The sequence below is a fragment of the Diospyros lotus genome, chromosome 7, assembly GCF_014633365.1.
Source record: "Diospyros lotus cultivar Yz01 chromosome 7, ASM1463336v1, whole genome shotgun sequence".
Taxonomy (NCBI): domain Eukaryota; kingdom Viridiplantae; phylum Streptophyta; class Magnoliopsida; order Ericales; family Ebenaceae; genus Diospyros; species Diospyros lotus.
Genome location: NC_068344.1, coordinates 15,584,748 through 15,611,957, shown reverse-complemented (window position 1 = coordinate 15,611,957; position 27,210 = coordinate 15,584,748). Strand labels below are relative to the sequence as shown.

Genomic DNA, 27,210 nt, shown 5'->3' with positions numbered 1-27,210 from the left:
AGTAAGTCTGGAGTGATTAGTGATAATTTATTGTATGTGTAATTATATTCTGTATCATTAGATTGAAGTGTTGGGAATACTTAAATTGTGGAGAAGAGTCTAAGATGAAAATTGTGTGAAGTGGTCATAGGAAAATGGCTTGGAAATGGCTTTGCAAATCCAAAGGTTGGGTGAGGAAAATTGATTACTACACCTTAGTAGGAATGCTAAGTTAGATATTAATTTAATGTTCGAGGTTATTGACCATGTGTTTATATGAGGCTTTGAAGGATGTGTATGCGTCGAACTAGAATTAGAATCCTTTAGTTGTTGAATGTAATGACTTGAGGAATATATAGGATTCACCATAGATTGATTAGTGAATCATACTTAATGAATTGAGAGATGGCCTAGTAACCAAGGAAGCTAAATGAATGAATACGTATACACTCCTGAGGAAGAATGTAAGGGAACCAACAAGGGGAAATTGGAAGAAGTTAAGTTATGGGAACTTAAGGTTACAAAAACAAGTTGGATAGGCAAGAGCTATATCTACCCAAACGAGCTCTTAAAAGTGCCATATGTGATTTGTGAGAAATGAGGTCACTATAAGTGGCGTGGCAGTTTATTTGCTTGAGTGGATGTTATGGTCGCATATTGTTGCAATTGTGGTTATAAGAAAATAAAGGTATGTGTATGGTATATAGCGATGTAGTGAAGTGGGAAACTTGAGAGTTGAAGCAATTCAAAAAACAAAAACAAAAAAATGTTGATGGATCCTTGCTACATGAATGGTGAAATAGTAATGGAATGATCGACTGTGTCTTTGGGAAGAATATACTGAGCATGTTAAACTTATTTAGTGAGGAAATCAACTTTGGTGTTAATATATTGCTTGAGGTCATTGATTGACTCAATGTATTAAGAGTGGTTACAATTGATATGAAGAAAGGTGCCTATAGTAATGCATTTATAATGAGACCTGGGGGGAATTATGATAGCCATACTTAATGTGTTTGATTGGGTAAAGAGAATGAATTTAGACTATCATATTTAAAGGGAAAGAACAATTAAGCAGTTAATTGCGAAGGAGCTAGAATATTTTTCAAGATTAAGTTAAGTGTAAGCGAGGTATTGAAAATAAGCTAGGAGCATGAAACAATCTTAGAATGATGTTGGACTATAACAAAACGATTATGATCATTTGATGATACCCTTAGACTTGATAATTAAGCTGGCATCGTTTATGGAACACATGAAATGAGCATCATAATAGTGTTTGGAGAAATTTAATATTGATTTGGTGGATGATATATTAGCATACCAACCAAGAGAGGGAACCCACCAGAAACTTCGAGGATAGGTACGACTATATTGGAAGAATAAAATAATTCGTTACCTAAAGAATCGCCTATTAGCATTCGAAGTTAAAAGGGGAGGTATTGAGGAACTGAAATACCCCTTAAACGAAGGCTTAGTAATAAAGCAATGTCATAGGTTGAGCCCAGTTACTAGGGAGCAAGTAAGGTAATAGGTTGTACTCGCCCGTAAGCATGTTAATAATCAGGTGCGAATTTCGAGGACGAAATTCTTTTAAGAGGGGGAGAAACTGTAACGACTCATTAGTGGGTCTAGACCATTTATTTAAATTAGTATGTATGTGTGAAATTAGAGTTGAAAAGTTGAAGTTTCTAATGTGTGGAAATAGAAATAAATGGCCTGGGCCAAGTGTTGCCCAATAAAAGTGGAGGTTGAGAATTAAATAAAATGGATTGGGGCAACTTGAAAAGTAAACCCATTGGGCCTAAATAGTATGGGTTAGATTATTGTGTGGGCTTGAGTCCATGTGAAATTATTGTTTTAAATTTAATAAAAATGAAAAGAAAAGGAAATAGGGGAAATGTCCAAAAGGGGTAAGATATTTTAGTGGAGTGTGTGTTGTGTAGAGGGGTAAAATGGGAAGTAGAGAGTTGGTGGGGTGGTTGAAAAGTGGCGGGCAGGCCACTCTCCCCCATTCCTCCTTTCTTCTTCTTCTTGCCTTCTTCTCTCCCTCTCTCGATTGTTTCTTCTTCTTCTTTTCTTTTTCTTCCATTATTCTTCTTGATTGGAGCTTCAAGAGGTGAGGGTTTAAGCTTCTAGCAAATTGCTTCTTCTTTGGGATTCGATCATCAAGGCAAGTTCTTTTCTCTTCTCCATTTTTGGTGCAATTTCTTCTTGTATCTCCTTTTGGTTATGCAAGTTCTTGATTATTTCTCTCTAAATGAAGCACACTTTGTTTCCTCCATTGCTTCAATATCTTGTCTTTTGATAAAATGGGTCTCTCCTTCTTATTACAAACACTTTGCTAAGTTTCTTAAAAAAATAAATGAGTCTTGTTGAGGTTCAATTGGGGCTTGATTTACTCCAAGAATCTTTCACGAAATGGCATTTTGTTATGTTGTTGATTTGCATTGCATTCTTTTGTCCATTTTCGTTTTTGGGTTTCAAGAGTCAACTCTTTTGAGTGAAAGTCTACTCTCTATGTTAAGCTCTCGGTTGGGTCAACTAAGTTGATGTAGAAGTCGACTTTCTTCTTCCAAAAGTCGACTTTGAAATTCCAAAAGTTGACTCTCCAATTTCAAAAGTCGACTTTCCATTTTCAGATTGCGCACGTTGTACTTCTTAGATCATAACTTTTTGTCCTGATATCGGAATTAAGATCCTTTTTTTTTTTTTGTTGCGACCCTAACTTGATAAGATTCGTTTTGATATAGAATTTGGATCATTTGTCCAAGTTTTGAACCTGTAGGAGCCCTATGAAGTTCATGATTGAATTTGGAAATCTTTGTTTCGTCATAATCAGACCATGTCTCGGTTTGGAACATAATCTTTTTGTGGAGATATCCAAATTGAAATCCACCTTTTGCTCCATAAACTAGACTCCTTAAGCTTTGTTTTGGCATAATTTTTGGATCAGTTGGGTGTGTTTCAAGCCCGTAGTAACCTTGCCAATCCTTGCCCAGAATCTGGAAATTTTCTGTTTCGGATAGTCCGCCTTTCTCCAATTTTCAGGAAATAGATAAATTCCTCGGGTTGTGATTTGAGTAATGGTTGAGAGCCATTAATAGGCTACATGTTTCTTCTTTTGTTAACAAATTTCTCAGAGAATTGATGGAGTCTTATCAAGCATTCCTTGTTGCATTTTTATTCGCTAGTCAAGTAGGGCTTATTCCTCCCTACATTTCTTTGTGAAATGATGTTGAACCTGAATGGGGTAGGATTCAGGTGATAGTCCTTGGGTGGTGTTGTACTTTGATTTGTGTTATATTGCATTGCATGATGATGTTGGGCCATGGGTTGTATTCATTGGAGGTCATGCTTTCTATGTGTTGAGAGCGTGAGCATTGACATGACACAGTTGGCCTATGAGTGCTGACTTGTGTATGATATGCGAGCATATGCATTAGAGCATTCGTGTGTGTGGATTACTATGTGGGTGTAGCATAGCTTGATGCTTGGCTTATGTGGGCCTTGTCATCACGTTTATGCTGCAAAAGCCATTGTGTTGCATTGTATGATAGAGGTTATGGTGAAATAAGGGTGGATGTGGTGAAATAAGAGTGGCATGTAAGACTGTGGGTTTGAATCCCACAACAGCTTATGATGATGTAAGACAGGGGTTCGAATCCCACCGTATTCTAATTGTGCTCACTATATGATACCAGACTTCGACTCATGATAGTGACATTGGCCAGTGCATGGCTGTAGTAGGTTTGTATACAGGGTCTTGGGCGCCATTATGTGCATTTTCTTATGTGGGCCCCAAGGACCATATATGTGCATTTGTGCACGTTTGCATTTATGATTACGCATCTTGAGATGATGATGCATTTATTGTACATGGCATGGTTTGATATGATGCATGAGGCATGTTTGGAAATGGTTATGGGGAGTTAAATGTTATGTTGTCAACTTAGTTATTCCTTTTTCTTCTATATACTTGCTGAGCCTTGTGGCTCACCTTGTTTTAACATTATTCTAGGTTAGGGGGGGAAGGCGACATTCGAGGTTATTTCCAATGGCATTGATCCTTTTGGGGTAGTTATGTGTATAGAGACAATCCCGACCAGAAAGATCCTTGGGGTTTTGGATTTTCAGGTGAAGAGGAATATATATTATGTTTTGTTAGATCTAAAGTGCACCTTTCATGTAATTTGGAGAATTTGACCCTAGTGAATGTATCAAATGAAATTGATATGTATTATGTTTCCGTCGTATATATATATAAATCAAGGAGAATTTGGGAATCTCCTCATTTAAGTTTTTAAATCATGGCCTTCGGATTTTGGGGTGTGACAATCCTTCTACCTCTTAGACCAATGATCGTGACCAAAATGATCAGATAACTTACAAAAGATCTCTTTTTGTGTTGCCATAATACAACAAATAAAACCTGTTTGTTTTGGGGTAGCTCAACAGAAAATTGGCAGGGCCAAGCGGAAGAATAGGGTTTGCTTGGAAGAGGTCATTCGAGGGGGTCCTGTGGAAGGGTGGCTTCGGAAAGGTCTTTGGGTATCTGAAGTTGTGGAAGGGTCTTCCTATTTGCAAGGTAGAAGACAATCAGAAGGCATGCGAGAATCTCTCTTGTTGGGCCCTTTGATGCCTAAGTCAGATATAGTCATAGTGTGGAAGTGGTTATGTGGATGCATTGCGATGTGGATGGTGCCTTCAAAAGAGTAGGGACTTTTGGGAAGAGGTGGACGTGGAAGAGTCGGGGAGAGGTCTTTGGATTCACTGGAAGGTGAAGGGTCAGGGGCTATTTATACCCCTTGAAGGACTAGGATATGTGGCAGGCTTGTACATGTGGCATGACCCCTTGGGATGAGGGTGTTCGGCTGTCACTTGGTCAGGTTTCAAGAGGACCTAGCCTTCGGGGTAACTAGTCCCCAAAGGGTCTTCGAAAGGGTACTTGGGTCTTCGGGGAAGTTGGTCTCCGAAAGGTCTTCGAAAGGGTCTTTGGGGAACAAAGCCCCCGAAGACCCTTCTTGGAGAAGGCGCTCTCTTGGGCCCAAACTGACTTTTTAGGGGGAACTCACACGGAGACCTTTCGAAGGAAACCTTGCGAAAGGTATGTTACAGCACTTTATAAGGGTGACCAATGGCCTTCTAGGTACCATATCCTTAACGGTACAAAAGACTACTAGGGAACCCTATAATTGTAGAAAATTCTAGGAGATACTAGCAAATACAAGAACAATGTGGATTGTGCCAAAGAAAACTAGAAAAGACTGGAATATTCTAGAGAAGTCTAGACTAATTATGCCATGTAGCATCTCAATTGCATCTGTCAAAAGTAGTCGGGACCCTGCATAGTTAACATCTGTATAGGCTTAAAGAGGCAACTTTTCCCCCTTCTTGAACAATATACCTTTACCTGGTGTCCCCTTTAAATAATGTAGGGTCCTATACACTGCTTTTAGGTGAGTTTCCTTAGGACTATGCATAAATTGACTAGCTACACTCACTGCATAAACAATGCTCGACCGGGTATTTGAGAGATAAATAAGCCTTCCTACTAGCCTCTAATAAGAACCTTTATCCATTATAGCATCTTCTGGAACATCTCCTAGATAGTGATTAGGTTCAATAGGTGTGTCAACAGCTTAATCAACAAATTATATATTTATGTTGAGAGAGAAGGATTCCTTACTTAGAATGAGGCACCTTAATACCCAAAAAGTATTTCAATATGTGTAGCTCCTTAATATCAAATTCCTTGACCAAGCAGCCTCTCAAAGTTTTCGTTCCTGCCACGTCATTGCTTGTTACTATGATATCATTCACATAAACAAGTAATGCAGTCACTCCCCTGTGGCCGAGTGATGTATAACCAGGGTGTGACCCTGACGTTGTTTGTATTCCATACCAAGCATGACTTTGGTGAACCGGCCAAACCATGCTCTTGGTGGCTATTTCAATCCATATAAAGCCTTTTTCAATCTACATACTACATTTTCCTCTTTCTTTGGTCCAAACTTGGGTGGTATTTCCATATAGATTTCCTCCTCTAAGACCCCATGTAATAATGCATTTTTGACATCAAATTGTTGCAGTTTCCAGCCTAGGTTAGTAGCTAAGGACAATAGCACCCTCACAGTGTTCATTTTTGCCACTGGAGCAAATGTTTCCAGATAGTCTACCCCATATATTTGTGTATATCCCTTAGCAACTAACCTTGTTTTATACCTTTCTAAGAACCCATCTGATCTATATTTCATAGTGTACACCCATTTGCATCCCACCTAGTTCTTTCCCTTTGGTAATTTCACCAACTCCCAAGTTTGATTTTTTTTCCAGTGTTGCCATCTCTACCTCCATGGCACTCTTCCAGTTCTCATTGCCTATTGCTTCAGAAAAGGTCCTTGGTATCGGGATTGTGTTTAGGTTGCTAAGGAAGGCTTTGTGCTTAGGAGATAGGTTTGAATAGGACAAGAACAAATGTAGAGAGTGCTTGGTACAGGTCCAAGTTCCATTCCTGATGATAATAGGTCAAGGTCATTGGGATCAGGTTTATCACAGTCACTTGGGTCAGGATCATTTGTAGGTTTAGTGGCAAGTTTTGATCCGAAAATAGGAATACCAAGGTTAGGACTTGGTTCAAATGATGGAATCTGCATAGATGGTGGAGCTGGTGCCTTTCTCCTTAAATATACTTGTAGTGGACAAGAAGAATTGGGTAACTGCCCCCTCTGTATCAAACCTTGTAAGTCCTTAAGAGTTAGAGACCAAAGGAGGAGAAGAAGGATTTAGAGAGGAAGATAAATCAAGAAGAAATAGATCCCTATTCTTGTCTTCCAAGAAGGCAGTCTCCCCTCGAAGATAAGGATGATCAAAATAGGAAGTATTTTCCACAAAAGTAACATCAGTTGAGACAAGAACCTTCTTGGTAGGAGAATGATAGTAGTTATAGCCCTTTTGAGTGGAAGAATACACAGCAAAGATATATTTGAGGGCACGAGGATCAAGTTTTCCTGGATGAAGAGTATGAATATGAACAAAAGATAGGCATCCATCGACTTTAGCAGTAAGTTCATTAGAGGCATTGAACCCATGACAGAGTTTTGCAAGAATATGAATTGGACTATGGGAGAGTCCTTGTGTTGGGTGTGAGGTGTAGGGAAAGATCACTGGGAAGTCTCAACGTTGATGAAACATGTTGAGGAAAGTCCTGTTGATGGCATAGCATGGCCCCATAATTTGAGAAATGGTCCTAAGATAAGGATATGTGAGATAGTTTGCCAGGGTTGTGGTTCTTGAACGAAGTATGATGCATGAAAGTGTTTTTGGACCAAATATGAAATGTTTTTTTGTGAATGATATATGCATGCAATGCAAGACTTAATATTTCTTACTGGGTTTGCTTATTGAACGTTACAACTCATATTGCACGTTCCATCTGTTAGACTTGAATGTAGGTACCAACAAGGGCAGAAAAAGGTCGTCACCTGAGACATATCATAGCTTATACTGATGGTCTAAGTTTGGGATTTTGACGAATTGCATTTTGACATTGTATTGTTCTATCTTTTGGAGGTTTTGTGTATTATGAATCTTGTAACTTGGTTTGTAGTAGACACATTGTGATATGAATATATTGTAACTTTGAATATTGTAAGTCATATTCCAAGAAGTAAGGATAATCTTATTAGGATTATGGAAACATATAACTAGGTTAAGGGTTAAGAATGCCTTAATTGGAATGGGATTAACCCAAATAGATTTGTGGAACATAATTAAGATACAGCTAATGGCTTCTAGATAGAGGGGGGTTTGTCAACACCCCCCCCCCCCCCCCCCATCCACACAGCCAAAGGGAGAGAAACCCAAAATTTTTAGTTATCCGTTCCCTCTTTTGTTAAAAAATATATATATATGAATCCTTCTTTTAAGGTAGTTTCTGCTCGCTTGCTTGTCAAATATAAAAAAGAAAAGAAAGAAAATGAATCATATATTTGTCCAATGTCTAAAGTGTGAGCCTTAAAGTGAGGTAATGGTTAAGGTCCGTCCACCAACCTAAAACTAAGACTTCCCTTTGGGGTGTGTGGTGGGTCCTGCCCATATGAAACTCCTATTCGCGTCTTGTTTTGTGGATATGGAATAATACGTTTATGCAAAAAGAAGTTGCCGGAGTCCTTAATAGGAGCTGTTTCTTGTATCTTGACCATGAAGACTGGAAATATAAAAAGGTGGTACTTGTTGCGATTGACTCCCTTTTTCTGTTATCACGAGCTATTTTTATTGGTTCCATGTGGTGCTCTCAATGGGGATTTGTTTCTTTGCTTCTTGGCTAGGAAGATTTGAAAAGTACAAGAAAACAGTACTTGTTGCAACTTCTTCATAGGTGACCTAATTGATACTGTAATAATTGGCCCCACCCATGTTGTTTTTGTGTTTGAAGGATCTGCAACATGCTTTTGTTCCTCGGGAAAGAGGCTACTTGGAAACTCAGTTGCACAAATACATGAGCGCGGTGGGCACGGAACTCTCTAAGCAAATGCTTTATTCACTAGGCTGATTCACAAGTAAAGGGGATTAGATGGTGCACTTTCTTCTTCTGTAGTCGAGAGATTATGCATACGTGTCTGTATCCGTGATCAAGTTGGAGCTCTAGATGCGGCTGCTGACGCCGGCGTTGCATTTTCAAGGTTATTCCTCAAAATTCTTGGTTAAGTGTTGGGTTCATCTTTCTGGAATCAATTAGCAATGGATTTGCATCTTCTGGTTGAAAAAAAGATGTTGATGATGTGTTTTGGACTAGTTAACTGCCTGGACTTCTTATTGGATAAATTGATAATGATATTATGTGGTTATATTATTCCTCCGTTTACTAATCTATCATCGCCTTTTGATGTGTTATGTTGTTGGAAATGACCAATACTATAAGTACATCATTGTGTATATCTTGCACTACACAATGTATCACAAATGATAAAAACACATCTCACACTTCATCGCATCGCCTCGCCTCACCGTGCCTCAACGCCTTGAGTGAATGATATTTTACTCATGTGTTCCATTGTCTCATGCCGCCTCACTATCTTGAGTGAGGGGTATTTTAGATATTTTAGCATTATTGTGTAGTTTAAGATGTACACAATGATATATAAATAGTATTTTTTTTTAGAAATGTATAAATATGTGTGTGGAATGTCTGACAGCTAATTTCATGCAAGAGGTCTACATGATGACATGAGCATGATGATGGTATTCTTTCTTTCAATTATTTAAGGAAAATGTTATTGGTACACTCATTTTGTATATCTTGGGCTACATAAGGGGGTATTATGACAAAAAAACCTCTCATAAGGCGCATAGAGGCATGTGAGGCGCAGGATATTTTGGTCATAATATTCCTTTATGTAGCTCAAGATGTACAAAATGGGTGTACACCTAATATGATTCATTATTTAAACATTTGAATTTGGATTTGTATGAGATGAGTTGTTGGTCGGTTTGGCCGACTTAGCTAGATAAAGGCAGGCTAGGTCCTGGGGAGTACGCTCTAGTGACAATAATAAAAGTTTTTCGTATGTTGTGTTCTTTATATGTGAAAAATATCTTTTTTTTTATTTATTTATTAGTTTCCTCATTTTTTTGGTTTTCTTCTTTTGTTGCTGAGTAGATGCGAAATTATTTTAGGTGACGAGGAGACTTAGTTTTCACTTTTTATGCCTCCGTTTAGAAATGGAATTTCTGAAAACAAAAAGAAAGATGCCAACATGAAAATAATGTTCTTTTCTTTTTCTTTCCTTTTCAGTGAGAAATTCTCAATTTCAAACTTAAATATGAATCATCAAAGTAAAATAAATGCAAAATAAAGAAATTTAACAAAAGAGCGGCCAATGAAAATAAATATTACTTGGATATTTAAGATTTACAACCGTGTAACATTTTTATATTAGTTATTGTAAAATTTTTATTAATTATAAATATAATACAATATATTAATATAAGAGTCACATCAAATATTATATCTAAGTGTTTACTTAATATTTTTTTATAGATAAAGATATTAAAAGAATTTTGGACAAGACCATAGTTAAATTTGGGACTTGTGCATCTTAGGACTTCTGCTTTGTTGTCCTTTGATCGAGGTCTCATTGTCAGTCGTGCTACTTAATACAGCAAATTATGAAAAACTTAATTGACCTTTAAACTTTGTTTTAAGTTTTGAACAAACTTTTAACCTCTGAACTTTATTATTTGTTTTAGAGTTAATTGCACTCGACTCTTTTTGGGTTATTTATACAAACATTTTTTATAGTTTAAAATTATTTTTTAAAGTTTTTACAGTTTAATTTTTAATTATTTTTTTATAGATTTTGCAGTTTAGAACCTATGCATTGTCTATTGGAGGAAAATAGTCAACAATAAACGACTAAATCTAAACTCAGAAAAGACTTGAAGGAACCATTCGCCTGTAATTTTTTTTTTTTAGCTACCAATGAAATCTTTCTGGTGGCTAAACAAGTTTATTTTTATTATTATTATTAGTTAATTTCAATTCAATTAACTTAATTTATCTTAATATTTATTCAATTAGTTTATGGTAACTAATTTGCTAGGCTTGAGTAAGCAATGGCACCACACACCTAAAGATAAAGATGGTTTGAATTGAGTGTTTATATATTTTAAAAATTTGTGGAGGTTTTCAAAAATATATAGTAAAATAGTGAAATGTAAGTAAAAGAAACAATGAAAAAAATGCTAGATATAAGAATTTTAGAGTGATTTAACTGAACTTAGTCAACTCAACTACTTTAACTCTGCATTAAATATTTTAAAATCCACTGTATCCTTATATTTTATTAAGTGAGCCCTCTAACATAATTTGATAGGAAATACAACTTCTTACTTATACTAAAGTAGGCCTCTAGCACAACTATTAAGAAATGTACAAAAACAATTATAATGAGATAATTTGAGAGGTATAAACTCTCAATTACAATGATCTCCCAAATGAAGATACAAGGCTAAAACAAAATAATACAAATGATATCCATAGCTTTTTGAGAGAAAAAATGAAAACATGAGCATTAGTGAGAAGATGAATAATTCTTGTAAGCTCCAATCACTTCATTTCTATCCATTAGTCTCTCTAGTGTATCATTGGGTCGGTATTTATAGCCTTCTCACAAGCATTGAAGAAAAGTATTGTTAGGAGTCGTTGAAGTCTGTAAAAACTAGTTGTTAGATCATGTTAGTGAAGGAAATGGTAAATAGTTTACCAAATGGTCGACAATTTTCTTCGAGAAATTTGAGAACAAATTTTGGCTTTGGGAAAATGGTTGAATTTTAGAAAAAAAATGGTCGACTATTTTGACAACAAGTTGACATTTTATAGTGACAATCGACATTTTTTAAACTTACACGAGAAGAACAGAAAGTGAAAAATTGCCTGATTGACAATTTTTGCATAACCCATTATCAAAAGCATAAAACGGTTGACTTGTGGCTGTGTTGATATATATGTATGTGATATGTATATATTATTGGAAGTGCGAGAGTGGGTGAAGAGAAGCTATTGGCTAGAAGGTTTAAGGGACAAATAGAAGCTCGTGTAAAAAATTAATAGCTAGAATAACAGACAATAGTGTGCAGATCCGACAAAGGAGTTCATCATGGCCGTTGAAGAGACCAATGCGAATAGCTAGAAAGCAGTATCTTCGACACATCAGGAGTTACCGGTTGCCGGCGATGAGTTGTTGTAGGTAGCTAGTGGCAGTCTTGGTTCATTATTCGACAGTTTCAACAGCTGTGATGGCTATGATTCCTGGCGAATTTTCGACGACTGTCAAAGAAGAGTTGCCAGTGGTGGATTTATAGCCATAGCCCATTTGTTATATCTCGCTTCAAAGTCCATGATGTTGGACCCTTAGGATATGGCCACTCAAGAGGGGGGTAAATTGAGTGATTAATTTTTTTTTCAATTTTAATAAATATTCTTGATTAATGATTTTATTGGAGAATATATATTTGATAAATATAATAAATTATACTTGAGATTAATCATAAATGTAAGCTACAAGATATAGCAAAAATAAATAAAATGAGGTACAAGACAATTTATAGTGGTTTAAGTATCTCCACACATACATAATCCACTTTCTCAAGGTTTAACCACTTTTGGGGTTCCACTAAACCAATTTCACCAAGATTTACACACTAATTCACCTTGAAAACTAGATACACATTTAAATTACAATGTGTTCTAGGCAACCATTACACTAAGATTTCCACTCTAACTTACCTTGGAAATTAGATCCACCTAAATTTTAATGATTTTAGAAAATCTATACAATTCTTAATAATAATTTAAATATTTACAAATATTTTGTACACACTTAGACATAAGTAAGTAATTAAAAATAAATTATATAAGAAAATAATATTTAAATAAATAAATTGGTGATCTCGATTTTGATGGAGAAATTCAGAGTAAACTTGAAAATATTTTTCTCTTCTTGCCTTGCAGCTCTTCGATTGATGTGCAACAATACTTCGTGAGTCTCGGATTGATTGGATATTTTGTTTGAAAGTGTTTGAGAGCTTTCGGGTGCTTTGGATTTGCAATGGAAGCACTTGAATGTCTCAAAAATGAGTTTGTGAGGTATTTATAGGTATTTTGAATACTATTGCAATAGTCAAAATTTTAACCGTTGGGGGCGAGAGTTGACTCTTGTTTGAAAGAAAGTCGACTTTCGCTGGCACTTGTTTGGCAAATTTTGTAATGGTAAAAAGGTTGACCATTGGGCATCAAGAGTCGACTTTCCTCATTCCAAGAGTTGACTTTCGGTCTAGATTTTGCAAAAATTATTTTTAAATAATTTTTATGCATTTAAAATTATTTATTAAATTTTTTTAATAGAAAATAATATTTTTGGTAATACATATGCTATGAAAAAATATTTTATAAATTAATCAAAAATAATTCGATACTACAATTAGTATATTAAGAAAAATACTCTTTTTATTAATCACCAAAAAAACTATAATTTGTTTAATAAAAATACATTTTTTTGTTAATCATCAAAACTTCATTAATATGAACAAGTTAGCTCCACACATGAGATGGAAAGCCCTTTGGAAGAACGGTCCCACCTCCTATTCACGTTCTTTGAGATGGTCCTAGCACGAGTCCAGTGAAGGGTTCCAAGGCAGCCTACAAGTGGACTGACTTAGTCTCCTATGCTAGTGGGGGTGGCTTGGTCAGCAAAGGATAGGTACTAGAGTGGACCAGGAGTTGGTACGTGATGGGATCGTTGGGGCTCAATCGGGACACCAAATTGTTCGAGTTAAACACGCAACAGAAGCAACCGACATGCTCTTTAAGCCTGAGGTAAAAGTTGTTGTTTGTTTCATTTCCATAATGTATGGTTTTGTTATATGCATATGGCTGTTATCACTGTATCATGCAAGCAACGATACATTTTCGCTACTTATTTGTATGGTTTTTGAAAAAGTTTTGAAAACCAGTTTTATCTTCTTACACCTACTATTAAGCATTAACGCACAATTGTTACCTTTCACTAGGAGCTTACTCATGACTAGTTGGGGATCCACCCCCAAGGCCATCTAGGAATTCACCCCTAAGGCCAGTTAGGAGCTCACTCTCAAGGCTAGCTGGGAATCCACCCCCAAGGTCAGTTGGGAATCCACCCCCCAGGCTAGTTGAAAATCCATCCCTAGGGTTAGTTAGGAATTTACCCCAGGGCCAGTTGGGGGATCACTCTCAAGACCATTTGGGAATCTACCCCTAAGACTAGTTGAGAGCTCACTCTCAAGACTAGTTGGGAATCCATCCCCAAGGCCAACTAGGAATTAACCCAAAGACTGGCTGGGGGATCACTCTCAAGACCAGTTAGGACTCCACCCCTAGGGCCACTTGGAAATTCACCCCAAGGCTAGTTAGGGGATCACTCTCAAGACTAAATGGGAATCCAACCTTAAGGCTAATTGAGAATTCACCCTTCCATAGAGTCTCCTCCCAAGACAGACATTGGTGCTCAGGTATATCCGAAGACTCCTTCCACGAGACTTCTCTTGCTCCCCAGGACAGCGGTTTGAGCCCTACAGTTGTTGAGCTCCCTTGGAAAGCTCTTGTTCACTTGTCTTGCCTGGTTTTGTTGATTGTTTGTTGAACTTTCTACACATACAAATTCAATTGTTGTAGTTTGGAAGCAATAATTTAGTGTCGTTTGTGAGAAATTAACAAAAAGTTAATCACAATGGAGAGAAGGACAAGATCTACTTGGGGTCGAGGAGCCGTCTCAGCCATTATAACTAAAGGCAGCCCCAGCAGGCCATATTAGATGATAGAGGGTCTCGATTGAAGATTGGCCCGCAGTTACTCTTCTAAGATAACAAACACCTGAACACACAATAAACACCATTGAACAAGTGCAAGGAGATCTAGAAGCTAGCTAGCAATATTTCCCATAATAGGGCTAGTCAATCGAACATCATTCTCAAGGGCACAACTCTTTAGCGTTGCTTGGATGTTTTTCCAAACAATGAAGACATCCCTCTGAACCTATTCTTGACAATTTCTGTGGCATGAACTCCCCAGGTTATTCCACTACCTTCGAGGGAATTCTAGTAGTTCAGACTAGAGCACCAGGGACTTCTGGAATCAAGATGCCCCTACCTGTACCTTTGATAGAATACTAGGAGTTGGCAAGATAGTGTGGAGAGAAGCATATCTTCCTACCTACTAGTGAATTGACCTCGAGGCGTAGAACCTTAAGACGGATCCACATTAATTCACCTCCTAGGCAAACTCCTCCTAGACAACCCTCGCCTGGTCAAGCGTGTACACTGTAGCCACTCTCTTAAGCTCAGCAGCCCCGTGTGCTTACCCCTGAAGAATTATATAGGGAGCAATGTAAGAACACCAAAAAGGGTTTAGCGTAAGAAGAGGTAGTAGACAGCACAACCTCTACTAAGGCTTCTCAAATGCCAATATGGGACCCCCATCAGGTGCCCGCCAAAGTTGTTTGGGAAACGTCCCTGAAATTGAAAGTCAGGAAACTTGTAGAAGAAATTCTGGGGCAGAGAAGGACAACACCAAATCATGACAAGATGCACCAGCAAAGAACTCCTTTTTCAGCCAAGCTACTAAGGCATCCAATTCCCTCATAATTCAAACTCTTGCACCTTTTAATATATTTAGGGAGAGGAAACCCCAATTATCACGTGGAACAATATGAGGCGTTGGCTTACCTCCATGGTTGGGACAATGCTCTAATGTGACGTGCCTTCCCCAACTCTCTGCCAGATTACACATGTGCTTGGTTCAACGAGCTACCACGCGGAACGATTTCATTTGAGAAATTATGTAGGGAGTTTATCATAGCCTTTGCCATCAATACTCCCAGAAAGAAGGATCCAACTTACCTCCTTAGTATTCGCCAAGAGCCAGACAAACTGTTGAGATAGTAGATCCACTGATTTCGAAATACCACCTTAGAAGTGCAAGAGTTACATGTGGGTATGGCAGCCGCAGCCTTGTTCTAGGGTACTATCTTCGAGCAGCTACAAAAGTCTTTGGCTTATAACCAGCTAGTGTCATTAGCTGAGTTATTTGCCCGTGCCAACAGATTTGTGGACCAGATTGAAATCTTCTAAGCCTTTAGAGTATCATGAGACCTAGATAGGAAGAAAAATGGAAGGCTAGCTGGCGAGGAGGCATGAGATAAAGGCCCAAAAGCCTAATGATTTTGCTAAGACCATATTCCAAAAATATACGCCCTTATCAAATTCCCATATTGCTATCCTTTCCACTATGGGGTATACTAGCATGAATAACTTTCCTCCTCCCTCTGAACAACCCAAAGGCAAAGATACCAATGCCTTCTACAAGTTCCATCAATACCCAGGCCACTCGACAGAGGATTGTCGTGGTCTACGAAAACAAATTGAATGGCTAATCAAGGAAGACAAACTAGACCAATTCTTGCTCGATAATCCCTGATAGTCTTAAGGGTAGCAAATTGGGCCACAACCAAATAATCAATGACAAGGGGGAAAGCCTCCCAGATCTAACTGTTGCAGCAATGGGTGGAAGAGGAATGATAGCAATAATAAGGGTGTTGTTGCCAAACTACAACAATTAAATTTATTTGTCATGGTATCAACCAAAGTAGAGTCCCTTGGGAAAACAGAGAGGTTCAAAATGCTGCTGAAGGATCAACAGAGACTGGGGCTTAATCTGGGGTCTGGGAGGACTGAGGCTTCAGGGCCCCTAGAGGGTCGTCAGAATCTTTGGGGGATATTGCCCCTAGGAGGTCTTTAAGGAACAACCTCCAGAAGGGTTCGAAAAGGGTCTTCAGGGAATTGTCTCGAGGGTCTTCGGGAATTGGTTTCAATGTGTGAGAAATAGTAGACACCTAAGAGGGGGAGTGAATTGGGTTTTTAGAGACTTTTCTAGATTTTAATGAATCTTTGAATAAAACAAGTTGAACTTTTTCAAACTAATGCTTTGAATATATCCTTGACAAAAAATAGTAAGTATAAAATAAATTCAACACAAAAAGATTGATCATTTGAAATTTTAGAATTCTATTACTGAAAGTGTTAAAATTGACAACAATTTTACTCAAAGAAAACACTTGCTGAAAGAAGAATAAGGTTCTGAAATGAGAGAAAAATAAACAAGACAACACACAACAAATTTATAGTGGTTTGACTCAATCAACCTAATCCACTCCCTTGGCTCCTTTCTAGCACTAGTCATAGGTCCGAACTTTTGTGGAGACATCCTTACGTAGAGTGGGCCAAAAGAATCCTACCCTTAAAACTTTAGCTGCTAATGCTCTTCCCCCGAGGTGTTGTCTAATATCTCTCTCATCTACTTCATCTACCGCCTGCTACTCTTCTTGCAATTCCAAGCATTTCAACAGTGGCATTGAGAAGGCTCGCTTGTATAGAGTATCATCTATGACTATGAAACAATCTGCCCGAATTTTCACTATTCAAACTTCTGCAAGGTTAGTAGGGAGCTCCCTAGTGAGCAAATATTGCATAATGGGTGACCTCCAATCATTGGCTATGTTAATAAATTGCACTGTCCCTGCCTCTTTACCTTCTTCCATACTGGGCCTTAGAAGGCCTGGGAGTATCTTTGGTCATTACCAACTTGGATAAGGCATCAACATGTTGGTTGAGAGTGCAATTGATTTGGACCAACTAAAAATCTTGGAAAGAGTGGGTTAACTCTCGCAACCTCTATAGGTATCGAGTGAGCGTTGGATCCCTGGCCTCATAGGTATCTTGAAATTGTTGTACCATGAGCTGAGAGACGCTAAGTGTCACCACCCTTTTCATCTCCAATTTTTTGGCAATGGCTAGGTTAGTGATGAGGGCTTCGTACTCTGTCACATTGTTTGAACTAGGAAAAGTGAACCGTAAAGAGTACTCCAAAACTACAGGGAAAATTAACACCATGCTGGCTTTACTGCCCTGCACATTTGAGGCACCATCCACGAACAACCTCCACTCGGGTGGGGATTCTGTCTTAGATCCTAATGCATGAGTGCATTCCACTATGAAATCGGCTAGCGCCTGACCTTTGATAGCTTTTTGGAGCTTGAACTAGAGGTCATACTCACTGAGCTCAATGGCCCATTTGGTAAGCCTTCCTAAGTGTTCGGGTCGCTGAAGAGTCAAACGCAAAGGTTGGTCAGTAAGTCTTACAATGGTATGCGCTTAGAAATCTAGCTTGAGTTTCCAGGCTATCATAACTAGCATGAATGCCACTTTTTTGGCATAGGGGCAACGGACTTTGACTCCACAGAGCACTCGACTGACATAGTACATAGCACGGTCTACTTGATCATCTTTCTTTAACAACACCACATTGATCGTTGCTTAATTGACCCCTAGATAAAGATAAACGTCTCTCATGTCTCTAACCTGGTGAGCAGCAGTATTTCTTGGATATAGTATTTTAGGGCCTGAAATGCTTGCTCACATTTATCATCCCATTTGAAGTTTCAACTGCCCTTTAGCACCTGAAAAAATGATAGAATCTTTTAGCGAACATGGAGAGAAAACAATTAAGGGCCATAAGATGACCAGTTAATCGTTCAACTTTCTTGAGACTAAAGGAGGATTGCATGTTCAAAATAGCTCGAATTTTCTTTGGGTTAGCGTATATCCCATGCTACATGATAAGATAACCAAGGAACTTGCCTGACTTGACACAAAAGGCGCATTTGTTGGGGTTGAGCTGCATATTGTATTGTCGGCACACTGCAATAACTCGCGTCAACTTTTCCACGTGTGGATCCTCACTATGGCTTTTGACCACCAAATCGTCAACATAGGCCTCCATAATGGTTCCTAACAATTCCTGAATACTTTATTAATCATCTGCTAATAATTTTCTCCTACATTCTTAAGTCTAAAAGGCATGACCTTATAATAGTAGGTCCCCATTATTATAATTAATGAAGCCTTTCAACATCGAGTGGAAATAAACTTATTTGATGGTACCCAGAAAAGACGTCCAAAAAGCTTACCATGTGGTACCCTTGAGGTGTCGTCCACTAACTGGTCAATTTGTGGTAACGAATAAGAGTTCTTTGGGTATGGCTTGTTCAAGTCAGTGAAATCTACATAGACTCACCATTTTTCACTAGGCTTCTTCACCATCACAACATTAGTGAGCCAGTTAATATAATAGACCTCACGAATGAACCCTACTTTTAGGAGCTTGTCCACTTCTTCTTCAAGGGCCGGTAACTTGTCAGGCACTATGTTTCTTTTCTTTTGCTTAACGGGCTTAACTCCAGGCTTTATATTTAATTAGTTGGAGATCACTTGGGGGTAAATTCCTGGCATGTCTGCGGGCGTCCATGCAAAAATATCCATATTATCCCATAGGTAACGTATAATTTCCTGTTTTTCTTTCGGTGACAATTGGCTCCCTATGTAGACTATAATACCAGAAAACTTTTATAGGCTCAAGTGAAAATTTTTATGGGATCAAGTGAAATTTTTATGGACTCAAGTGTAATTACAAAGGGGTTAACGACCGCATGGTTAGCCACCGGCCATCGACGTCCCATCGCCATTTCAGATGAGGGATGGGGCCACCATGGTCTAGGGTAGGCCTTGTGCTGCAAGGTAAGGCTGGGATTGGCCATAAGTGCGGCCAAAAATGGTTATAAATAACTGTGTTGGTGGCTAAGAGTTTCATCGAATTTTAACCAAGAAACCAGAGTGTTTGAGAAGAAATTTGAGGGTTTCGATAAAGGGCTTTTTGATCTCCAAGGTGAGGGGAGAATTTCTAGAGAGTTTGAGGGATTTTGGAAGTGATTTGAAGGTGTTACAAAGCTTGGCCGAAAAATTACGTCTCGCTGGAGTTGAGGAATAAATGGCCAAATCGAGGGTGTTTAGCCGGTTGTTTCGAGCCAAAAGTTGTTTCAATCATGTTCGGAAGGTCGAATAGGGAAGGAAATAAGAAGAAATCAGGAGTAATCAAAGAAAATCAGGTCACCGGCGACAAAGAAGCAATCGGAGAAGGGGTGTGAAGCACACGTGCGAGGCGTGTGGGTGCAAGTGCGTGCAGGCAAGGAAAATTAAGAAAAAAAAAAGAAAATATAGGGAGAAAAAGGAAAAATATAGAGAAAAATTCTTGAAAATTGAGAAATTTAGTTTTATTAATTTTTCAAAAAAATTAGCAAGGAAATTATCAAGGCATGAAAGGCTCAATCAATGTGAGTGGTTTTGTTGAAAATTTTATGTGATATGAATTGCCTAGATAAATGAGTTTCATAAAAAATCTGCAAATTCAACATGGTTTACATGCATCTTGCCATCCATATGTTTATTTACTTTTGTTGCACTAGATAATTTAAATACAACATTTAGCATGAAAATCATTAACATATTGACCGAGGTATGCATGAAAGGTTGCCAAGTTGCCTTGGTATCATAGCCGCATTTCCCCAAGTGAATTTTGCTGAAAAACCACAAGTGTCTCCCGTGCCGGGGAAGGATTTTTCCCGAAGTGAGAATTGTCGGGATGACTGCCTAGAGTTCTGTGCTAGGGTTAGAATACTGGTGAAAGCTACACTAAGGTGTCAGTTTATTCACGTCCATGCATCATTCATTCATGAAATTTATTTTAACCCTCAATTAGAATAGTCATCTTCTAATTTGGATTTTTATCCCCAAAATATTCCACATTTAAGGTGAATCGAGTAGTAAGAAGGCAAAAGGAGTGGCTGAAGCATAATTTAATTTTAATTCATGATATTCCCTATGTTTGAAACACACTTTATATGTTATCTCACTTATCAAATATTGTAATTTATTGGTTGTTAAGAACAGTAGTGTACGTTTGTGTTTGTATGGAATTACGATATCCTTCATTTTTCGATTCTAACTTCCGTAAGTGTTTAAGTTACCATTCCTTAGCTTACCATATGGAATGCATAAAGTATTTATATATGGGGATTTTATATTGAGGAATTTGTGATGATTAAAAAATAATAAATCTCGAGAATAACGGCACGCCGGGGAAGGGTAGGTCATTACATAGACCACCTTTTAATAATTACTTTCACAAGGCTTGATAGGCTCAAGGGCTTCCACCGGTTGTGGCTTCAATGATGCTTGTCTGGAGATGGACATGGTCTCGACTAGGGCGGCGGGAACTTTCTTACCCTTTGCTAACTTAGTGGAGGAGACATAACAAAGCCTAGCCTTTTTCTAGTTGCCTTTAACCTATCCTACACTACTAGGAGTTGGGAATTTCATTAGGAGATAGCTTGGATGTATGACTGCACTCATGTTATTGATAAGCAATCTCCCAAGAATGACGTTGTATGCTGCGAACAGGGTTTGGACTACCGTAAAATTCACTTGGCGGGTAATGTTGCGTGGATGTTAACCTAGGGTTATTGGTAGTTGCACAAAACTCGTCATAGTATGCCTCACCAGTAAAGCTAAACAATGGTGAAGATACGGGCTAGAGACGATAGTGGGCGATGCACATCTGCTCCAAGCAATTCTAGTAAATCAAGTTAATGAAGCTGCCGCTATCCACTAGGATATAGCCGATCGGATGCTTAATAATGACTGTAGAAATGACCAGAGGACCATCGTGGGCCATGAGTATATTTCCTTGGTTCGAGGGGGTGAAGGTGATGGGCTCCTCGTTGAGCATTATGTGGGTCACGGAGTCCACGTGTAAGGCTTGGTGCGCGTATGATTTTCGGGCTAAGAAATAGTTGCCGGCCAAAGTCCCAATGCCAAAAATGACATGACTATGATCTCGCATAGGCTTATTATCCATAGGGGACGTAGAGGTTTCTTACCTTTGGAGCATTCTCTACTGAGTTGGTGGGGCCCTATTTTGTTGATTTCCACCACCTTTGGGTCGTCCCCTCCTTGTGCCACGATCTGTCCAAAAAAATTTATCCTGCCTCAAGGGGTTGTTGTATGGGGGTGCCCTTTGTTGAATCGGGGCAAGTCTAGGTCAATTCAAGAGGAATTGATAGATTCTACCCTCCTTGGCTAACTTTTAGATCTGCTCGTGAAGCGAGAGATAATTTTCTATGGCATGGCTCGGGTATTGGTGAAGCTGATCGAGTCTTTCCCTTTTTCTCATTAGGGGATGATGTGATAAGCCCTGTTTGTGGAAGGGTGAGAGCAGCATGTGTTGGAGTCCTGACTAAAAATGGCACATACGTTTGATGGCAATGTTTGAGGTAGTCATTAGGCTTGGGGATCTTCACATCATATTGTCTACCTCTGTCTCTTGCAGGTCGACTTCTTTTCTTTATTTTTTTGTCAGGTTGCTCAGAAGGATCATAGGTGCACAAAATGTTTAGCTATACAACGTACTTATTGGCATGTGCAAACAAATCATCTAGTGTGGTTGGTTGTTTGAGAGCTAAGGACTCCCTCAAAGGTACAAGGGTAGTTCCTTGTAAGAAAGTCGACAGTCCCACCCCGATTGGAAAATCTTGCACTTACAACATCACATTTCGAAAGCGATCTATATACTGTCTTAGTGTCTCCTTGGGTCCTTATCGGATGCTAAGGAGATAAGTGGGGTCCTTATTTCTTAAAGCATGAGCTAGGAAGGCTGCGATGAATTCCACTTGTAGTTGCTCATAAGTGATATACCCGGCTGGTAGTTCATTGAACCAAGCATGGGCACATTCTGTCAAAGATTGTGGAAAAACTAGGCACATGGTGGCGTCACTCCATTTATATAGGTATGCCAAGGATTCAAATCATTAGGCGTGAAGAATTGGGTCTTCTTTCCCGTTGTATTTGGGCAAGTGTGGGAGCTTAAACTTAGGTGGCAAGGCATGGTTGATCCTGTCTTTGGACAAAGGGACCCTCTTTGGTTATCTGTCATCGGATATTGCACCTGCCACTTTCTTCTTGAAAACTTCCTCAATTAGCTTTCTAATCTGCAGGCCCCAAGAGGCTGGAAGGGACCCTGACCTGGCATCTTGCTTAGGCTTGTGTACCTTTCTAGCTGAGGTTGTGTTATCCACTTTTCTATGTATAAGACTTCTCCAGTAGGGGCACGTTGTTGAGATTTTGGAGGGGTCGCTGGTGACTGATTGTAATACCTAAGAATTTCTAAAGGACTTAAGAGTAAATTATCTTGGGGCAAAAATGGAATGTACAGATAAATTGAGGTTATAGGGTAATTTCTTACCGTTATGAATGACCAAATCGATTGCAGGGAGTGCCCTGGAACCGAAATGACTAAGAAAAATGATATGGTATTATCAAGCATCCTGAGATAGGATTTATGGAATCGAAAGAAATTGGATCAGAAATGATTTTCGGTACAACTAAAATACAACTATGATTTAGGATGAAAAATCGAATTATAGTAGAGGACCTCCGGGGAATCAACGGAACCTTAAGGGGGTTTCGGTTTTTCATAACGATCAACCTTGTGGTAGTTTTGAGATGAAACAAATGTCTCGTGAGGGCACAAGGACGAAATCGTTCTTATCAAGTAAGTTTGAAGTTATTAATTTTGCATTATAAGTATCGTAATGCAAATTAATTCCATGATTGAGGGTATATTTGTAATTAATGAAATACCCAAGTGCAATTAAGGAGAATTGGTGGGGGTAAATGTATAATTTGTGTGTGTATATATATATATGTATATATATGGGCATGGTTGCCATTGGATTCTCTTTCGCAGATCCTGGATCTGAAATTGGAGAAAGAGAGAATGGTTGAGAGAGTGCAGAGCTTAGGGCGAGCTTGAGAGCAGATTGAGAGAGATTGAGGGCTGGCCGAGGGCCGATCATGGATGGTGGCCGGCCTGAAGCAGTGGCCAGCGATCGAAAATGGCCTGAAATAGTTGTGGTTGTGCTATCGTTGATGGAAGCAATGGAGGCCGGTTGTGGTGGCTGGCGAAGCAGCCGAGGTGGCAAAGGCGGCCAGTGGTGGTCGCGGTGTCCGGTGGCGATAGGTTTAGCCGAAATGACTGGTTGCAGCGACTGGTTGGGTTGGCCATGGCAGCTAATGTCGTGCGTGCAGAGGCAACCGCGGTGGCTTGTAGTGCAGGCTATCGGCGGTGGTGGTCGTGCGATGGCGAGAAGCAGCTGGCGGCAGTGGTCGTGCGACGGTGAGAAGCAACTGGCGGAGGTAGCGAGGGCCAGGTGAAGGCCGGCGCTAGTGCATGTAGGCTACTGGTGCGCATTGTGCGCAAACGGGAGAAGAAGAAGGGAGGAAGAAGGAGGAGAAGAAAGAAAGAGGAAAAGAAAAAAAGAAAATAAAAGAAAAGAGAAAAAGGAAAAAAAATGAGAAAAATCCCAGAAAAATTTCAGAAAATTCTAGAGATTTGGGGTTTGAGGAGTATATCGAAGCTAGGAAATTATTCTGGGCATGCATTTCGAGGTCAGATCACGCGACCCGCGTGAGAGTGCATGGAGCCTAAGTGAGTTTTAGAATATTTTAATTTTCTTAGAAAATATTTTATGAATTTCTATGCAAAAATATTTGGTGAAATATTTAAGTAGATATTTATTTTAGAATATTAGTGAGGAAAAATGGGTGACAAATAGAGAAAAATACAAAAAACAAAAATTATGAAAAAATAGATTTTTAATGTTTGTTGGAATAAATATGATGAATAGGGTGCTTTGAGGCTTAAGTTGAAGTTACTCGTGCAAAAATCGAGGTCGGGCACACAAATCGAGGCGGTGCGCATTTTCGATGCTTCCTGAATTTTGTTCATCAAGTGAGTGGTTTTATCTCAAAACTTATATGTGTTATGTTTTGTCTGTATCGAGCATGATATTTATGATGGTTGCTAGATCATATGTAATTTATGCATATTTTGTCATATCTGTACATATATTGATGCATTGGTAGTCATGATTTTTCCTTGGCATGATATTGTTGACATATTGATATTTGTGTCAAGATGGGATGTCACCCTAATAGTGTAGCCGTAATTCTCCAAGGACAATTGATGGAATAACGTTAGGATTATCCTGAAAGCAGGTCAGGATTCTGCCTAGGGTTCCGTGCTGAACAAGAGGGCCAGGGAAGTTACACTAGGAATACGGTTGTTCATGTTTTTGCATCATGCATTCATGTATCTATTTTTAAACCCTCACTAGAAGATTCATCTTCTAATTGGGTTATGCCCCTGAAACATTCAAACGTTCTAGTTAGGATTTGTAGCTATGGCAAGGGGATGATTGAGATGTGACGGTAAGTGATGACGTGTCCGATGGATTCAGTATGTGGTTTCGATATTTTCTTCTTCAGGAAGATTTGATTATGTTTCAATCATGTTGAGAGATTTATGATCCATTGATGAATTGTCTTGTTAAATGTGAGAATGTATGTATTATGATTAATGTTTTGAGAAATCGATCATGTAATACTATTTAATGTTGTTTAAGGTATTTATTGATTATGTTGAGGTATTATTTGATTGTAACAGAGGTGCTTAGTTGTGATCAGTTGAGAAATGAAAATGTATAATCGTTATGGTTCGATGTATATTTGAGATATTTAGTTATTATCTCTTAATGATGAGTCTCCATGTATTTAGTTTTGAAGAGGTACTATGGTACAGATTCTTATGTTATCATTTAAGTGAATTCGGTTATGTACCATATCAGGTTTCGATTATTAGCTTCCACATTTATGGTGATTACTTGTCTTAGTTTGTTGATTCTTATTTTTGGTATGCTGAGAAGATATAGTGCAATTGTTAGGGAATGATTTATAACGAGTTTATGTTAAAAAAAATATATATTTATGAAATTCCTAAATTATTTAACGCCCTTGAAAAGGCAGGGCGTTACACTGATAGAACTGTTTTGGTGGTGGCACTGAATTACTAATGTGAACACTCCTAGAGGTAAGTGTGCTAGGGGCTTGGATCTCTTCGTGGATGGGTAGGAGCACATGCCGCAAATTAGTTAAATTATGCAACATCTTAGACTTCTCCTTATCACTCATTTGCAAATCCTTATATCTTTGCTTTAACCTCTGGAATTCGTTGAGGGATATAGTGGAGGATTTCTTAGCTCCAGAGGTGCTAAGCATGTTGGCTTTTGGTTAGTTATCTTTAGCTTTACTGGGTAGGACTGGGTCAGAGATTTGATGCGCAAGAGACGTGGGTGCAAGAGATGATTGCCTAACGGACCAGTTAGACGCCTGTGAATACTGCTCATCAGCTATTTACCACTTCTTGGATATCATAGGTTTCGAGGATAAGATTGGTAAATGCTCCCTAGTAGTGGTTTCGTGTTGCATAGGAAGATTGGAATGAGTTGCTTCCGACTAGGATCCTCTTAACCGAGTGAACCTCATTCCCTTAGCCATTGGGAATGACTTTTTTCTTGTTTCCTATAGACGACGTCAAATTGTTGTTGCCAAACTACAACAATTAAATTTATTTATCTTGGGAACAGGCAAAGGAGAGTCCTTTGGGAAAATGAAGAGGTGATCTGTGGCCCGAGAGGACTGAGGCTTTGGGTCCCTTGGAGGGTCTTTAGAGTCTTTAGGGGATACTGCCCCAATGAAGTCTTTAGGGAATAACCTCCAAAAGGGAAGGGTCTTTCAGGAACCGTCTTAAGGATCTTCAGGGAACTGGTTTCAATGATATCTACAACATAAAGACAATTAGAAGGCACACATGGATCTTCACCACGCTAGCCCTCTGATGCTAAAAGCAGACTCTGATGTCTGAGGATTGAATGAAGATGTATGCAATGCATACATTTGTGGTATGTCCAATGTAGGTCTTCGGAGGAGTAGGCTTTCAATGGGTCGTATAGGATCCGGAGTCTTAAGACTTCGAGAATATGATCTCAACGATCTTTGGCCAAAAAGGTCCGTCTACCATGGAATAAGCGAGTATTTATACACACTTAATGGGGTCCACAAATGAGAGTCTCCTGACTCTCTGGGGAAGATGCACTGGGTGAGGCTGGAGGGCTTGGAGGTATCTTTGGGGGTAAAAATACCCCGATTAGTATGCTCCGGGTAGGTCCAAAGACTTTTTAGAGCCACTGAGTGAGTTGAGCCTGAAAGACTCTGGGTGAGTCTTTGGGCAAAGCATGATGAGGCTAGACCACCCCGAAGACTCTCTAGTGGCTCAGGAGGACTCTTGTCAAGGAGACTCTTTGGGGTCATCTGAGTTTATGCAAATTACTTCAATTTTTTTATTTTTGAATTTTCTTAGGGTATCCCACAATAAGGGGTAATATTAGCAATCAATAGCAAGGCAGTAAACATTAGTAGGAACTGTAGTCTCAATAGTAAAAGGGAGAAACTTTTGGAGCCCCTGTGGACAAAGAGCCCACATAGGAACACATACATGTCATTATAAGAGGACAAAACTTGGTTGATGATTCTTCATCAGCAAGAAAGGCGTATGCTCACCAAACCCTCCACGTGGACTTAATGGCTCATGTTAAACCTAATGAAGAGCCTATCACTTTTACTCTTACAGATCAAGGGGATATTTTGATGCCTTATGATGACCCACTTGTTAGAACCATTGTCATCGCAAGCACCTTGTGGACAAAGGAAGCTCTATCAACCTAATATACTAGAACTGTTTTGAGCAGATGCATATAACATATGATAGGTTAAAGCCAATCTCCTTTCCTTTGTATAGTTTCATGAGAGAGGTTGTCTCTGTGGCAGGTTTCATACAACTTTTGATAACCC

The 27,210-nt window shown here is 38.9% G+C and overlaps 1 protein-coding gene across 3 annotated transcripts in view; it reads left to right on the top strand.

The window, feature by feature from the left end:
* The window catches only part of LOC127806126 (arginyl-tRNA--protein transferase 2-like), a 55,887-nt gene extending 47,038 nt beyond the window's left edge, over positions 1-8,849 (top strand). For all 3 annotated transcript variants that reach the window (XM_052343184.1, XM_052343185.1, XM_052343183.1), the window contains one exon: positions 8,417-8,849. In XM_052343184.1, coding sequence (XP_052199144.1) covers positions 8,417-8,533 — 117 coding nt within the window. In that variant the 3' untranslated portion in view covers positions 8,534-8,849. The remainder of the gene's footprint in view (positions 1-8,416) is intronic.
* Positions 8,850-27,210: the final 18,361 nt, after the last annotated feature.